Source organism: Neltuma alba, unplaced genomic scaffold (genome assembly GCF_004799145.2).
Source record: "Neltuma alba isolate B1F8T4 unplaced genomic scaffold, ASM479914v2 tig00011283_pilon, whole genome shotgun sequence".
NCBI lineage: Eukaryota > Viridiplantae > Streptophyta > Magnoliopsida > Fabales > Fabaceae > Neltuma > Neltuma alba.
This window is the reverse complement of record NW_021635992.1, coordinates 412634-430572: the sequence shown is the minus strand read 5'-3', so window position 1 is coordinate 430572 and position 17939 is coordinate 412634. Positions and strand designations below refer to the sequence as shown.

The window sequence follows — 17939 nt, the reverse complement described above, 5'->3', positions numbered from 1 at the left end:
ATTGTTTTAAAAGTATTTTATGTATTCATACAAATTTGAATTCGAGATCTCGTATTTAACTATTCTGAACCTTTTCTGTTGTTAAGACTAACGACTTGCTAATTAATTCATGTTAGGATTATTATCAGAAATCTTCCTTTCACTTTTTTAGGCTTATTTGCTTATCCATTTTATATATTGCGCTCAATTATTAGTGCCACACTGTTTTTTTTAACTGTTCTCTGATGATTTTATAAAACAATAATAATTGCTGAAAGAGTCGTTGCTTGAGGATGACTGGGCCCCCTTGATGGGATATAGAATGTGTCCCATTTATATTTATGCATACGCATATAATTGAATATAGGAGATGTTTGGATAGAAACCAAATCATGATTTTAAAAGTGTTTTTACAGTTTACGAAGTAAATATGTGGAGGAATTTGTCTCGTTTTGCGAAAAAGTGCTTCTGAAATCATGATTTGGAGGTTGTCAAACACTCTCATAATGTATGTAAAGAGGTTTTCTTAATTAAAAGGAATGAGATTAATATCTTTTGATATTTTTACTTTTACTTTGTGCTGAGGGATATGGGGAGAGGGGAGCGCTTCATCTTTTAGGCGGCGGTTTCAAGCTTCAAGTTTCCTTCAGAACAATTTGAAATTTGGGCCCATACATCATGAAGTTGGACTTTGATGGTTTGAGCCTAATAAATGGCTCCTTCTCACCAGTTGGAGGCCACTTGATAAGACCAAAGAAGCATGTTATATAAGAATGTCTCTCTTTAATTAGTGCTGCTTTAATATTTTATAAACATAATTCCAATCTCTTGAGTATTTACCCATGCGGGGGTTGATTTTATATACACTAAAGTGTCTTTTTCTTTTACCCTTACAAGAGATGTACACAATGTTAAAAGTGGGGGAAAAAGTTAAAAAAGTAAAAAGATAGTTCAAATTCAAATATTGACTCTTGACTCGATGATCCTAAATACATGACCTAAATAATTGATTTACAAAAATTAATAAAATCTAGTTACTTATTCGTAAAATAAGTGCCTAAAATACTTATTTAATTATTTATTATTAAAAAATGCCTCAATAGTAGAATTCTCTGTTTAGGAAGAAAATTATAGATTTAGAAGATTGAACGAAATGATGTATTATCCGACTCTCTCGGTTAACTTTTAGATTTATGATTTGAAGGATTGAGATTTTTTGTTTGGTAAAAGAGAGGAAAGTTAAAAATTAGGGTAAGTAAATATAATTTCCTAATTTTTTTTAAAATTAATCTAAAGCACATCAATTGCACGGTAATTTAAATGACTTCAAAATTTTCGCTGCCTCCTCAGAGTACTACATCCACACACACCCTTTGGATATACTCCTGCACCAATGTTCACATATAGATACCCAGCCATATTCAGATAATTCTGGCTGTTCAATTCCCAGAATAATCTTATATTCCAGCCAACTTGATTCTTACTTTGAAGAGCCATGACTTGTCACTCTCATGGTAGCAGAGTCCCTCTGTCACTGTCATGATTCAGGCATAATTAACAGCAGCAAGATACTGGACTTAGTTGAAAGCTCCAGCATAATCCCTACTAGAACGGAATTGATTGTTTGGTCGAATTCATCTACTATATATACACAATTTATGGTGAATCCTAAAAGCTAAAGCCAGTGGCTGCATGTGCCTCTCTTCTCTATATTTTAGTTATAAAAAAAAATGGAAAGAACTGGAAGGAATAAGACGGCTCTGGTTAACCATTTGGCACATCCACCCAACTACAACCGGGAATTTTCATCAAACCTTTCTGTTTCATAACTACTCTCAAGTTATTGGCATCATCACTTGAACCAGAAAGCGAAAGAATATTAGCAGTAATTACATAGTTTGGCCCTATTTCAGGCTCCAATTTAGAGAGAAGCCTATCATCCAAACTAGGGAAACAACCGTGATTTTGGCAAGAGGCAAGGAAACTCCTTAATATGACATCATTAGGCTCCACCGGCATGTTCTTGATGACATCATAAGCTTCTCCTATCAAGCCTGCTCTTCCTAGCAAATCAACCATGCATCCATAATGCTCAATGGACGGCTTTATGTTGTACAAAGAAACCATTCATCAAAATACTTCTTGCCCTCATAAACAAGTCCCATGTGGCTGCAAGCTGATAGAATCACCGAAAAGATAGACTATCAGGTTGAATTCCTATATCTTTCATCTGGCTGAACAGAGAAAAAGCATCCTGTGACGTCCATGATTTGCAAGAGCAGATATCATGCTTGTCCATGACAGCAAGTTCTTTTCATGCATTGAATTGAAAATTTGAAGGGCTTTTTCGATTAGTCCGCACTTTGAATACATCTCAAACAGGGCTGTACCCAAAGCAACATCCAGTTCAATGTGATTCCTGATGATATAGGAATGAATGGACTTCCCTGCACAGATATTGAGCAGATGGGTACAAGCGGAAAGCAAACTAACCAAGGTGATTGCGTTGGGCTTTACATTGGATATCCTCATCTCTTGAAATACATTCAGTGCAACTGAAGGAGAGTTGCTGCAAACAGATAGATATGAATGAGTGGATAAATACACTACTTCAAGAAATGACTAATAAGGCCCAACAGCAAAAAAGCTATTACTGGCTCTGTTTGATAATTAGAGATTATCAAAATTACTGCACATATGTCAACAACCTTTGTTATTATGACATGAAAAATTCTTAGTTGAGAACTAGGAGGAGCTTCCACATTAATTATAAGAAGGTACGAGTTAATATAAAAATCTAAAATTTTTTTCCTTCTATCCCATCTCTTTTTCAAAACCCCAACTTTTAACCAAAATAATGGCATGTGGCATGACCAATGTTTCATTTTCCAGACACTTTGAAACCTATTTATAAAATGTTTGAATTTAACAAATACACTATTTAAAAGTTTATGCTGCGTGTGTCATTTATAATATAAAAATATTAGTTTATATATACATCTGATGATCAATATTTTATGCTCCCTCTGTTTCATAGTACAAGGCATTTTTACTTGAAGTGCGCTCGGCAAAGAAGCAGTGATTAGTTAGGAGCCCATTTTTCAACTTTGTCCTTCTTTAATATGAATCATTAATTATTTGTTTCTAAGGATTACCTTTTTTCTAGGCAAGTAATTTTGATATACTTGGGTCATTTTAGGTAGGAAGATATTAATTGCCCTTAAAATTTTGTAAAATGTCTTGCATATTGAAATATGAGACTTTCCAAAGAATGCCTTAAAGTATGAAATGGAGGGGAGTGTGTTTTCATAATTCAAGTGGATGGGAAACTAAAACATCTCTGTAGCAAATGGCACCTTAGTTTAATTCATCTATATTTATTAAAACGCAAGTTACATGTAAAAAAGAGGTCATTGTGATACATCATTAGCTTGCTTATGCATATCATTCTTCAGCCCTTCCGCTGATTTAGCTCATAGAAGTATACTTGGCTGACTTTTATGGGACAAAAAGAAAACTACTACGGTCGTTAATTTATTAATATGGCAATGAGGAAACTTCATTCTAACATTTAACCAGTAATGTTTGAGACATTTGAACCAAGAATAAACATAGTCTGGAAATTTAATTAGGTTGAATTCAAAGTATTCTCAAAGAGAGTTTCCGTATTGGCTTCACATTTAAAACAAAAACAAAAAAAAAAAGCAACCGTGAGAGCATTGGAACACATGCTTACATGGCCATAAGAGGGAAAAATGCCATCAATAAGATGCTGATTATGTACATCAAATCAAACAACTAAATTTAATGAGCCTTAAACTTATAAAGAAACTTGTCAGTGGGATAATGAGTATGGCCAGTAGACATGACATGCAAACAGCATAGTCAAAGAAACATGAGAATGTAGTAGACGCTAATTTATGAAGAATCCAGCGACTATTAGAATCATTAGAAAGGTGCTAAAAATCACATGAACGAAAAACTATCCTGAAAAAATCAGATCTCCAATATTTGAATCAATAACTGAAATGTACAAAATTAGAGCATCACATAAAGAGGATAAACAAAGAGGCCAAAGAAGATCAATTGATAGTGATAATTGAACATCATAATTAAAATAGCACCCCTCCCAGCCAGAAAACGCCTCCAAGAAAACAAACACCAAAGTGATGGTTGAGATTCAAAGCAAAGAATAAAGGATGTAATCTCATAAGACACAAAGATAACTTTCCAAAGTTTTTCATGGAAGATACTGATCGCAACTCAGGCATCCGACTACTATGATGAAGAGCATATTTTTCTTTCAATCAGGTACGATAAAGTTCGTAACTGATTCATTACTAGGGCAATGTTCTTAGATTCCAGTGGCAGAGTAAGAAGTTGGAGAGGCAAAGAAAAGAGAGTAGGTTTGCACCCACTCGAGGCCACTCAAAACACGACCTAATACTGAGTTATTGACCAAAACAAGAAAACCACCTGAACTGCATAGAACTCTGAAAAAGCCACGAGAGACAATGAAACAAGCTTAATTAAACTAAAGTAAGAGAATTCCTAATATATATTTATTATTCCCTTAATTAAAGAAACAATTGGAAAATAAAACAGCAAGTACAAAAATGAGTAATAACCCCAGTAGAGACCGGTACGATTCAATTCAACATTTTGTTCGTTTGGGTTTGATTGTATCGTACCTCTATAATTCGGATTAGGTTTATCGTTGGATTATCCAAGAGAAAGAAATATAGAAACCCTGTGAACAATTTATATCAACAGAATGCTGACTGCCGACTGACTAAAAACACATGCTTGTTACTCATACAACACGCTTATTACTTCTAAACATCTCCCAACCGGGCCACACGATGCACATTCTCGCAAACTACTTATTCATTCCAACAAACTATATGCTTTAAGCAAATGAAAGGTTCACCAACTAACCAGGCGATATATGCAGCAATCATTGAACTCCATGACACAACATCTCTAACAGACATTTCATCAAGCGCCTGTCTTGCAGACTCAACGTAGCCACAGTCTACATACATCTTCAACAAGGTATTGCCTATATACCGATCCGAATCAAAAGCGGTCTTCAAAGTCAAGCAATGCACCATCCCACCTTGCCGAACCAATGAGCAGCGGCCACAAGCTTTAAGGACGAAAGGATACGTAAAATTGTCCGGTTGAAGACCAAAACTTCGCAACCGACAAAAGAGCTTGACAGATTCAACTGGAGTTGAACTCTTTGCAAATGCTTTGATGATGGTATTCCAAGCAAAAATTGGAGGAACAATGGGTATGTTATCGAAAACCAATTTGGCACAATTTACAGATATGGAGCATGCGGATAAGACAATCTGGCTCACCAAGTCGTTATCATGATCGAGCGCGGATTTTAGGAGGATAGAGTGAAGTTGAAGGAGATGAGAAACACTTTGGGTTTGTGGGATGAGGGTCTGGATTCGGCCGAATACCATATTACCATGGCGAAACATAACCAACAAGGATCCGGACACACCTGACGGTGGAAAATATGAAAATGAGTGAATCACGATAACCTATAAAGTCCATAAGTCAATATATTTTCATTTATAAATTACAATTCATTTCAAATTCTCTATAATACAAAATTTTTATGCCTAAGTGCGCAACTTTTTTTTCCTGCCAGCGCGCAAGTGTGTAAACTAATATAGGAAAAAAATTATAGAGATTTTGATTTGGTTAGAGACAATAAGGGACCACGATAGGGTGATTTCTTTTTCTTTCTTCTTTTTTTTTAATACTTATCCCAAATACATATATTTCCCCTTTATAATCTACGTGTTGTTATTCCTTTACATATCATCCATAATCCAAGCTACAGGAACTTAGGCGGCGGCATGAAGAATTGGATATCCCCGTTCATAGTGCTCCCAAGGGACCCTAAGAATTTGGCATTAGTATAAGCTGGTTTGACACTTAATTACAAGGAATAAGAAAACGAACTGGATACTAAATCCATCGAGATAGTGATTCAAGGGTTAGTAAGTTAAATTGGGGTCAATTTAGGATCAGACTATCATACTAAAATAATATAATTTAATTGAAAATGACACAATACAATAACATTAATAATCACTAATAACAAAATATAAAAAAATGCAACAATAGTTTGATTATAACAATAACAAAGTATAATAATATTGAGAATGTTTATTAATAATTATTGATGTTAAAATCATTAAAATTCATTCAAATCTTTAGTAATTGAGATATTAAGAGCTGAATGAGAAAAATAGAATTAATACCAACACAATCATTTAAACTGGTTCATCCTGATTTTGGGTTCATAGTAGTTCAATTTATAAACCATCCAGCACTCAAACCAAACCAGACCACTACCTAGTTTATCAATTTTTTAGTTGAACCGACCGATTGGGTCTTTTTTTTTTTTCCTTGCTCATTTAACATTAGGATGATTGGTAATATAATCTAATAATTTATTTACGTTATTTGGACTTCTAAATTCATAATGAAATATGAGTTTTAACAATTGAACAGTATGATTTGTGAAAGCACACATAGAAAATCCAACATTACAAGTATTGAAGGGATGCACATGACTTTATCACACGTCTGTAGGGAATTCTCTATTGTGAAGTGGATACCACAATATTCCTGTGAATATAGAATGTGAATGAATCTGACGGGATTCTCTTTCCTAATCCAAAAACTGCTTATAAACTATCTTAAATAAGTATTAAGTTTTGGGCATGGCCACTGCGAGATACCTATGGTCCGCCAGATCTTGACTTCAAGAACCACCCTCTTTCTTCGTTCGTACCTACCTCGTGCTTCCAGCCTAACTGCCATATTAACGCGAGCTTATTTTCTTTCACTTTGTAATTAAATAAACCTTTTTTTTATAATTTTTTTAATATAATTTCCTCCTTCAATTGATTTAAATATAAGAAAGTACGATCCCTTCGATTTCATCATCCCTGCCCTGACTCTAGATAATTTAAGTCCCTCACAAAGCCTGCCTAATATACCCCTCGTTCGTGGGTTCAGCTGGCGAAGGGGTCAGACTCTCTCACCAAAGGGAGGGGGTTCGATCCTGGAGAGTACTACTTTGTTGTGGCTCCAGTCGCGGCGTTGAGGGAGGCATCTCCACAAGCGTAGTGAAACTGGGTGATTCCTACCTTTGGGCCAGAAAAAAAGGGCTTGCTTGTCATGCTCCCGTGCCCATAGAGACAGGCCCCAGTGGATCAAGCGTTAGGGGCCTTGCCCTTGGATCGTGGGTGAGCCCGACCCCTTTCCTAAAATTTTTCAATCAAAAAAAAAAAAGCCTGCCTAATATAAATATTCTCTTCTTCTGGGAGAGATTCTATAAAAGCTGGCTCCGCTTATGTTTTTGAAGGCTTATATAAATATTCTGAAGATTTTGTCACGTATAGGTATTCTCATATCAAAGATAATACTACCTTCGGTCCTTAATATAAGATTTTGCTTAATTTTTATTTTGGTCCTAAATATAAGATCCCAATTCACTTTGTCTCTCATATTTATATATTTTTTCCAAAGTAGTCCTTCTAACAATGATAGTTTTAGTCAATCCATTTGATTAATAAGGATATTTTAGGAAAGACAACCCCTATTTAGGACAAATAACTAGTTCAATTTACTTTCTTAATCTCCTCAAACTGATCAACTGGTTCTTATAATTAGGACCGGAGGTAGTATAATTATATTTGAGATACTATGAGATATCTTAAATGGTATGATAGCAAACGCAATTTGATTGACAAGGTTATAAACTTAGGTTGTTTGGCCCGCAGAGAGGGCTGGAACTCGGAAATGAAGATAATGGCGTCATTATCACCATTACAAGTGATGATTGAAAACTCCTTCGATGTCGTATCATAAATGATTTGTTTATTAATTAAAAAGGATAAGCCCAGCTCTCTGTTTTGTTGCTCAACAACTCCTGATCGCCGTCAGAAACGGATCGACACATGTACACAAACATCAGGATTATCTTAAGATACGTATCATTTAATTATTTTAGAAAATCATTCCAAGTTAAACGTCTTTAAGTCATCTCTCGTAAGGATTTTTGACTGCCCCAAAAGAAATTCTAGAGCCAACATCATTGAAATTAAATAAAACACATTTCACTCTTGTAAATTAAAAACAGAGGCCTACTCTGCTTTTCGAAGGATTATCTTTTAATTTTTATCCTCTATTTAATGTTACATTATTTTAAAAGCCTAATTACTTTAAAAACTTAAATTCTGAGTGTTATTGAGCTGACAAAAATTATGAGTATTATTAAAAATGAGTAACAAAATCTGAATTCGAACGTATATTTAGTAACAAAATATTCATAAAAAAAAAGTAACAAACTAAAAATTTAAATAAGGATTTATAAATAAGTAGGTAGATACTAGATCGTATATGTGTGTGTATATATACACAATTACTTTTATGTATCCTAATTTAAGACTTTGAGTGATGTATATTTCTATAATTTTATTTATAAGACATTTTCAATATTACTCCTATTTAATGTATATATATACACACCCGCAGAAAATAATAACCTATAGATCAACAAATGGGGAATAAAATTATACACTTACAAGTTATATAACAAATTTAATGAGATCACTTGTATTTTTGCTATGCGGTAATTAAATTGAGTTACGTTCAAATATTATCAAGTCCAATTAAAAACAACCCTTTCGGTAAAAAAATAAAAAATAAAAAAAACTCTTAAATGTGTTTTTTTGTAATCACACCGACTCAAGTTCAAGAGATCATACTCAATCGGCAAGAGCCAGTCATGAGCTCATTTGTATTAAGGAGTGAAAAACATATTTTTTTTCTTTCACTCTCTTGTGAATAATATTACAAGTACCTAGTTTGATTTTTAATTTGATTCTAAATATAAAATCTCAATTCACTTTATTTTTATATTTATCTATTTTTTCAAAGTAGTTCCTGAGTTGGTTATTTATAATAATTATATATTGTCTTTCCTTAAATACTTTTTTTATTAATCATGTATTAACTAAAACTATTATTTAACTGAATATGTAATATATGCAACTATTAGAAGAACTATTTTGAAAAAATAGATAAATATAAAACATAGAATAAATTAGAGTTTTATATTTAATCAAATTAAAAATTAAACTAACTATCATGTTAAGTAATGAAAGTCTTACTACCTCCGGTCCTTAATATAAGACCTTGTTTGACTTTTATTTTGGTCTTAAATATAAGACCTCAATCCACTTTGTCTCTCATATTTCTCTATTTTTTTCTAAGGTAGTTCTTTTAACAATGGTAATTCTGACAAATATACTTGATTATAAAAAATATTTTAAAAAAGATAATATCTATTTATTACAAATAGCTAACTTAACTTATTTTTTTAATCTTCTTAAATTAATTAACTAATGCTTATAATTAGAACGAGAGATAGTATCAATAGGTAGTATTATAATAGTATGACCAATATAGGACAATAGGAAGGCGGGTGATCAAGGGATAGGTGCTGCACTGACTTTTTTGTTTTGTTTTTCTGTCTCGCCCTTCAACACAGGAATCTGTATATTATATAAAATTCCCAAGTTTCCCACAAATGAGCAACTGATTAATTAAAACTTAACTGTTGGCCAAAAAAAAACTAAAACTTAATAGGCGAGCAGTAAATATTCAAATTATTTGGGATTAAAAGAGGAAAAAAGAGGACCATTTAGAGTCTGCCAATCGTGAAATTTGTGAGCGCCCACATTATTCAGATTGATAAATATTCAATTCTAGAAAATCACATCGACCTCATCTCATTCGTCACAAGTCATGTGGTCAGCCCCTCCTCCCTTTGTTATTCTTCTTTCCCAAGCCATCAAGTTTTAATCAAGTTTGGACTTCAAAACGCCTCCTTCTTTTAGAACCCTCCAGAGATTAGACCCTCCTTCTCAATTTTCAACTCTAACCTCTCCACATCTCCCTATTAAAGCCCCACTCTTCGTCTTCTCTTTTTGCCTCATCAGCGCCGTCCCCTGCACATATCCCTCAAAAATTTTCCCTCCCTTTCTCGGGAAAAGAGATAGACCCCCCACCAACCCCCAACACGACAGCTTCAGTAGTGGTAGCAGAAATTAACGTTATCGCCCATGGGAACTCTGGTTGGCCATGTAGCTCCCGGTTTTGGCTTCCTGTTGATTGGTCTGTGGCATCTCTTCAACCACATCAAGCTTCATGCTGTTAATTCCGGGTCTTATGTTTCTCCTCCATGGTTTCCCGCCACTAAGCTCAAGTACCTTGAGCTTCTTCTCATCATGGCGGGCTCTCTGGCCTCCATATCCATGGAGCTCTTTATAGGACCCGACAAACACCAACCCTTCGACTCCGACGGGACAATTCCGTCCAACCATCTCCATAATTTCGAGCACTCTTCCATCTCCATGACATTCTTCGTCTACGCCGCCTTCGCCGTCGTTCTCGACCGAACCGCCTTGCCGGAGAAGACCAAACTCGGGCTGACTCAGCTTCTCGGCGCCATCGCTTTCGCGCAGCAGCTTCTCCTCTTTCACCTTCACTCCGCCGACCACATGGGACCGGAAGGTCAGTACCACCTTCTGTTACAGCTCGTGATACTCGTCTCTTTGTCCACCACCCTCATCGGAATCGCCATCCCGAAGAGCTTCCTGGTCAGCTTCGTACGATCTGTGAGTATATTTTTCCAAGGCGTGTGGCTCATCGCCATGGGCTTCATGCTCTGGACTCCTGGGTTGATACCCAAAGGGTGTTTCATGAACCAGGAGGAAGGCCACCAGGTGGTGAGATGCTCGGACGACGAGGCTCTTCATCGAGCAAAGTCTCTGGTTAACATTGAATTCAGCTGGTACTTGATTGGGATAACAGTATTCGCCATGTCTCTGTACTTAATTATGGTCAAAGTTTATGGTGAAAAGCCTCAGTATTTCACGCTTCGGGGAGATGATGATGAAGAAGAAGGAGGAGGAGAAGACCGGAGCGAGGGGTCAAACGACGACGTTGAGTCGCAAAAGAAAAGCGCACTTGAAAACGCCCAAAGCTTTATTCATATGGGGAAAGCCTTTCCAACGGTAGAAATGGAGAGGTAGGGGGAGGAAGAAAATGTTATTTTCCCAAAAAAAAAAAAAGAGAGAGAGTGGGCCGTACATGTGTAATTAGGTGAAAGTGGTGGGGTCCACATGGGATTATTGTGGTGATTAAATCATTTATGAAGCCAGCGATTAAGACGTGTGGCTGAGCAAACCGGTGCATGGTGGTAGTTTCATACTTTCATAGGTTTTTCATTTATTGCTTGCTTTGAATCCTCTCGCTTGTCTTTATTTTTGGTGTCTCAGGCTGTGAATTGAGTTGGCTTTGTACAGTGAACTGAAAAAGTAATGTTTTCTTTAATGCGCTATTACTGAACTGCTTTTCTGTCATTAAGTGCTTTGTTTGAGTTTTGCAATTTGAATAATTTCTTGCTCAAAACACTTGTGATTGTTACTCCTCTGATCTTATTTATAGAACACTTTTAACATGTTTTATACAGACAAAAAAAATCTTAAACTGCATTAATTTTTTATTAAAATATAACAACTTTTTAATTTTACCCTATTGAATGTATATATACTTTTTAAAAAAATAACTATCTACACTATAATTGTAAATGAAGGACAACAGAGTACATTTATAGTAAAAATTTAATGAAATAACTTATAAATAGGACTAAAAAAGATTTTCTCTCTCTATCCTATAAATAGGACCAAATGAGTATATATATATATAAGCAGGTTTGACATATATTCATTAATCCAGAATGTTTTATCATTTTGAATCAAATAAATGAAAACATCTTTGTATCAAACTCCCCTAAATTGTTTTTGTTTAGGCTGTTAATATCTGTAGTTCTAATTAAAAGACAAAAGTAAATGAAATGAGAGGAAAAAATCTCTATTGATTTTCATTTTTCATAGACAATATGGCTTTAGAAAGAAGCTTCGTTTCTGAGTTTATTGACCTTGTCCACACACGCACCCCTTAATATAAAGTGTCTGTTTCACTCATACTTATCTAGCTCTAAACTGATAGAATTAGGCATATTTGGTCATTCAAATTCTATCAGATGGTTCAAAAGCAACTTTTTAATTATAATTTTACGAGATAAATATGTGAAGAGAATTTTATCTCGACTTACCTAAAAATTCTTATAAACACTTAATAAAGCACAAATATAAGCATCGCCTAACTTGATTAATGATTTTTTTTCCCTTTATCCTTCAAAACTTGATTGATGATCATGGCTGCTAAGCCACATGTTCCTTGTTTTATTGCTTAAAATAATACTCCTCCGGTCCTTAATATAGGACCCAATTTTTGAGTTGGTTTTGGTCCTAAATATAAGACCCATTTATCATATTTATCAATTTTCTCTAAATTACCTCTATAGATACTCTCTCAACCATAATCAAGTAGAAGAGGGAGATGGGGTATTAAGAAAGATTATTATGGTGTTTTAGAAAAAATGTGTCACTTTTCTTATAATTAACTAACTTACCTAACTTCTTTAATCTAATCAAATTAGTTAAATGGGTCTTATATTAAGGACCGGAGGAGTATTAAACATCAGATTGGGTTCCTTATCATTTCAATTGGTACGAGGAGTTTGCGTGTCGGGGTGGGAGAGCCAACAAAACAAACTATACACAAATACATAATTTTTCATTTGTAATTTTGAATTTTAAATTATTATATTAAAAAAAAGATAGGGTTGTGTGCAACGCACATGAAGCCCCCTGTAATTTAATTCCAGTCAGAATGCGTCGCCTTTAAAATATTGTCCTCATATCTCAATCCTCTTATAATTTTGAATTAGAATTAGATTAACTGGCTTCGAGTATTTGTATTATTTATTTTATGAGTTTAAGCAAATATGTATTCAAATTTGATTTTTCAATATTGAGTGATGCTTAACTTAATAATTTTGACATTTTACTCCTAAGTAGGCCATGGCCGCCAAGCTGCTGTCTTTTTCTTTTTCTTTTTGTTGGAATGGATTTTTCTTTTTTCTAGTTATGTTAAATCAAACAGTACTTTTTGCTTACAAAGACATTATTCCACCTCAATGATGTGCTATAAAGAACAGTAAAACTTGAAAATATAATGAAACTTATAGCATTAAATTAAGTATTTTTAATGTCAAATTCTCAATGAATCAAGTCAAAAGTATTTTATTTAACATAAAAAATAAAAATATTAACCCTAATATATGAATAAAATTGACTCTACTCATATTAGCTTAGGGCTTATGGTGCACCGATGCTTGCTCATGAATAAAATATTGTGTTTTTTTTTAATAAGAAAAATAGAACTTACATAAAAATTGCAAGAGAGAACGATATTGTTTTTGGCAATCGTGCCTTGTACTCAATAGTCTGCACGAATGCCATACGCAACGGAAAACGACATGGGGATAATAGCAAGAAAAAAGGCAAACAAGTAAGTACAATATATTATTCCCTCCGTTATTTATTATAAGATACATTTAATATTTATGGCATGTTTCTATATATAAGAGACACTTAAAAGTTGTCTCTATTTTTTTGTGTTGATTTCTTATTTTACCTATATTTATTGTCTCCAACTCACACTCTCTCACCTTCCCACTTCTCTTTCATTTAATAATTTACCTTTGTTCTCTCTCATGCTTTCTCTTCTTATTAATGAGGGCATTTTTGGGAAAAAATTATACTTTTTACACATTCATTGTTCTTAATTAATTTTAACTATTTTTTTTATTAACGTAATTCGGTTATTCATCTCTTATAATAAGAAACGAAAGGAATAATGTATTAAGATTCTGTTGCGTTAAAATCTTCATGGCCGAAATAATTTTAAAATTAGTAAGTATATATATAATCAAAAGTCATTTCATATAAGTATTTTTTTTAAAAAAATGTAATGTCGAAGGATTAGTTCATTATCACCAAATTTTTTTTAAAAAAAAGAAAAAGGATTAGTTCACTGAAAAAGTCAAAAGGGGAAGGCGATGAGAAAAACGACAAGGATGATGAGGCGTTTGAATGTAATATTTGGTGTTTCCACTTTCCACTATAAAATATAAACGATAGGGAGGGAATCTGAAAATATAATTAGTAAAAGAATTTTATTGCTTTCTCTTGTTTTACTTGGCTGCATTTAAATTAGGTTAGTTCTCGTGTTTTTTTAGTTGTGGTAAGGAGTGAGCAAAATTGAATTGAAATAAAAAATCAATTCGAATAAAATTCATTTCGATTTTTCAATTCCTTTTTTATTTTGGATATGGCTTCTGTTTAAGGAGTATATATTTAGAGTTTGGTTTTTCGTTAGGTTATTAGAAAAGAAAAGTAAATAACAGTTAAAATCCAAATTAATGGCAGAACATTAGGCTTCCTGTGGTTCTGTAACTACAAAAAAAGTTACAGCAGGAAAAATAATATTTTCCCATTTGTATTTTTTGGGAAACATAGTCATACTATTACGAAAAAATTTCAAGAAAAGAAAATAATATTGTTCCTGCCCAAGTCCAATCCAATATTCTTTTTTTTTTTTTCAGGGAGCTTCTCAAAAATTGATAAAATCGAAAAATCGACCTGAAATAATTCATCAGGTGATTCGGTTCAATTATTTTCTTCTTTCCGATTTTAGTTTGATGTTAAAAACATAATTTATTTTTACCCTGCTTAGTTACAGTGAGATAAACTCAAACGACCAAGTTTAACCAACAGTATTCATATCAAATTTTTTATATTTATTAATTTTTTAAACCACACTTTGACCCTGTATCCTAAAAATAGGACACCTGATTATATATGATTAGAATTTAAAATTTTTGACATAAATATTTTCCAAATTTAATATAAAGGATAGTGAGATAAATTCATTTATGGAGGCTACAACCTGCTGAGGTGTATAACATGTTGGTGTTGCATTGTGGGTGTGCCCCCCTCGCGCCATCATGTTTTGTCATTTCCACAAAATATCTGATGCGGCCCACATCATAGCCGTAACTAAATTAATATTTGTCTGTTTTTTAACTTTATAATACCTAATTGAGGATATTGCGACATTACATGTTCTGATGTTCGTCGCACTCTGTGTATTCTTTTCATTATTTAAATTTAAAAGTTAAGTGAAACAATGGAAAAAACACGTAAACTAATAAGATGCCCAAAATATATATACTTATCCCTGATCAGTGTGTGCGCTTTTTTGAATAATGAATTTGTCATGAATATTAATATTAATATATATATTTGTGAATTATCTTCAGCATGCAGGCGTGTGTTCTTTCGGCCTTGCACGCATGTGTTTTTATCAGTCGAATGGTATTTCAGTGATTGTAATATTGTTTTTGTTTAGTTAAAAGGTGGAAAATTAAAATAGATTGGTGTACATAATTTACCAAATAAAATCGGGTGCTGGTTGTTACATATATTACGTTTCCCACTCTCTTTGACCGGAAAAAGTTTAACGTAAATGATAATTATTGACTGAAAGCAAGGTAACTTCAAAATGTGATATGGAATATTGTTTGGTTAAATTAATACTATCTCCGGTCCTTAATATAAGATATTGCTTGATTTTTATTTTAGTTCTAAATATAATACTGTAATCTCTTTTATTTCTCATATTTATGTATTTTTTTTCAATGTAGTTATTCTAATAATGGTAGTTTTAGCTAATATACTTGACTAGTAAGGATATTTTAGAAAAAAAAACACATATTTATCACAAATAACTAACTTAATTTATTTTCTTAATCTACTCAAATTAATCAACTAGTTCTTATATTTAGAACTGTAGGTAGTATTACATTAATACACAGGAGGGTAAAGGAATAAATATAATGAATAAGAGGAGGAGAAGACAATGAAGGAAATTTCTGTGTATGTAACATGAGAACAGCCTGAACGCACATAATTTACCAAATAAAATCAGGTACCAGTCGTTACATATATTACATTTCCCATTCTCTTTGACCCGATAAAGTTGAACGTAAATGATAATTATTGATTGAAAGCAAGGTAACCACAAAATGTGATATGAAATATTGTTTGGTTAAACTAATACTACCTCCTATCTTTAATATAAGAACTAATTTGATTTTTTATTTGATCCGAAATATAAGACTCTAATCCATTTTCATTTTTTTCCTCAAGTATTCTCTATATTAGTCTTATATGTTAAGGAGTTACTATTAATTTGTAATTCAAACACACATAATTAATAAAGGTATTTAGGGAAGACGATATTTATTTATCATAAATAACTAACTTAACCAATTTTTTTTAATTTTTCCAATTTTGTCAAGTAGGTCTCATATCAAGTACAAGAGGCAGTATTACATTAATACGTACAAGGGTAAAGGAATAGGTATAATTACCAAGAGGAGGAGAAGACAGCGAAGGAAATTTCTGTGTATGCAACGAACAGCCTAAACGTACATAATGGGTTGCTTCATTTGTTTCAATTTATATCTCTTTCCTAAAAACCAACGCGTACGACGCAGACGCTTTCTTCTCCCCGTCCTCATCTTCCTTTTCAAGCTTTTCACTTTTTTCTTTAAAAAAAGTTAAGTAAACGAATACTTTTCTTCAATTCAGTTACTCAACAAAGTTTTAAATTTTCACTGAGAAAAATACCTAATAATATCTCGAATAAGATTATATCTAGTTAAAGAATACCTGTATTAAAAAAACTAATTTAGATAAAAATCATGAGTATGAAAAATAAATTGATTTGAGATTTTAAATTTAAAATCAAATTTAATCTCTCAACTAATTTCTATGTTATGGATAGAAGGGAATAATTTAGATTGACACAACCAACTAAGAAACACTATATGAAAGTTAAAATGGATATCAAATATATAAATTATATTCCTCCTGTCCTAAATATAAAACACATTTTATAGTGTAAAAAGAATCTTATACTACCACCGGTCCTTAATATAGGATCTTGTTTGATTTTTATTTTAATTCTAAATATAAGACCCTAATTCACTTTGTCTATAATATTTATGTATTTTTTTCCAAGATAGTCCTTTTAATAATAGTAGTTCTAGCCAATACACTTGATTAGCAAAGGTATTTTAGGCAAAACAATATCTATTTATGACAAATAATTAATTTAACTTCTTTCCTCAATCTTCTCAAATTAATCAATTAGCTCTTATAATTAGCACCGGAAGAGAATTTTTTTTGCCAGCTTGTACTATTCATCCGTTGTAAAAACGTAACACATTACACGATGTCTCACTTAATATTTTTAAAAGATATACTACTGTTCTAATTATAAAAGCTAGTTGTCTAATTTGAGGAGATTAAGAAAATAAATTAAGTTATTTATTTATAATAAATAAGTATTGTCTTTCATAAAATATCTTTACTAATTAAGTATGTTGGTTAAAACTATCATTATTAGAACGACTATCTTGAAAAAAAAAGTACAAATATTAGAGACAAAATGGATTGAGGTTTTATATTTATGATTAAAATAAAATCCAAACAAAATCTTATATTAAAGACCGAAGGTAGTATTTAAATGGTAGAAAATTCAATTGTTTCGAGCATTAAAGCAAGAGACTTTATCCCACCAAAAAGTTTACAACACCTTATCCCTAGAAAAATATAAATTATGCTTTTTTCCCAACTAAATTATTGTCGCTCAAATTTTTCAATTTTCTGCATTTAATATTATATCATGGATATCATATGATGCTATTTAAAATTCTGTGAATTTTTCCTCAAATATGTATAAATATTATGAGAATAATGAAAACGACAGTGTAGCATTGCCAATCCTCAAAACTATTTGTCGCCGTGTGAATAGAACGTACCTCTCGTTTTCTTCCACCACGAAGCTTCTTACGTTGTCACATTGACCAAAATAAAAAA

The 17939-nt window shown here is 32.6% G+C and overlaps 2 protein-coding genes across 2 annotated transcripts; one reads left to right on the top strand and one right to left on the bottom strand.

Moving 5' to 3' along the window:
* Positions 1–2205: 2205 nt before the first annotated feature.
* LOC114711216 (pentatricopeptide repeat-containing protein At3g26630, chloroplastic-like) lies at positions 2206–6831 on the bottom strand. The gene is made up of 3 exons (XM_028895587.1): positions 6750–6831; positions 4918–5497; positions 2206–2548 (listed from the first exon to the last, which is right to left on the bottom strand). The coding sequence occupies exons 1-3, from the start codon at positions 6829–6831 to the stop codon at positions 2206–2208; spliced, it is 1005 nt and encodes a 334-aa protein (XP_028751420.1).
* Positions 6832–10016: 3185 nt separating this feature from the next.
* LOC114711221 (transmembrane protein 45B-like) lies at positions 10017–11140 on the top strand. Its single transcript, XM_028895591.1, has one exon. The coding sequence runs from the start codon at positions 10143–10145 to the stop codon at positions 11112–11114; it is 972 nt and encodes a 323-aa protein (XP_028751424.1). The 5' UTR covers positions 10017–10142; the 3' UTR covers positions 11115–11140.
* Positions 11141–17939: the final 6799 nt, after the last annotated feature.

Bases quoted from the DNA above. Each gene is read 5' to 3' on its own strand.
- LOC114711221 (XM_028895591.1), top strand. From the start codon at position 10,143: ATGGGAACTCTGGTTGGCCATGTAGCTCCCGGTTTTGGCTTCCTGTTG.
- LOC114711216 (XM_028895587.1), bottom strand. From the start codon at position 6,831: ATGGCAGTTAGGCTGGAAGCACGAGGTAGGTACGAACGAAGAAAGAGG. The intron at 5,498-6,749 runs GTATCTCGCAGT...TTCCACCGTCAG, and splicing joins CAAGATCTGGCGGACCATAG to GTGTGTCCGGATCCTTGTTG. The intron at 2,549-4,917 runs GTTAGTTGGTGA...ATCTGTTTGCAG, and splicing joins ATTGCTGCATATATCGCCTG to CAACTCTCCTTCAGTTGCAC.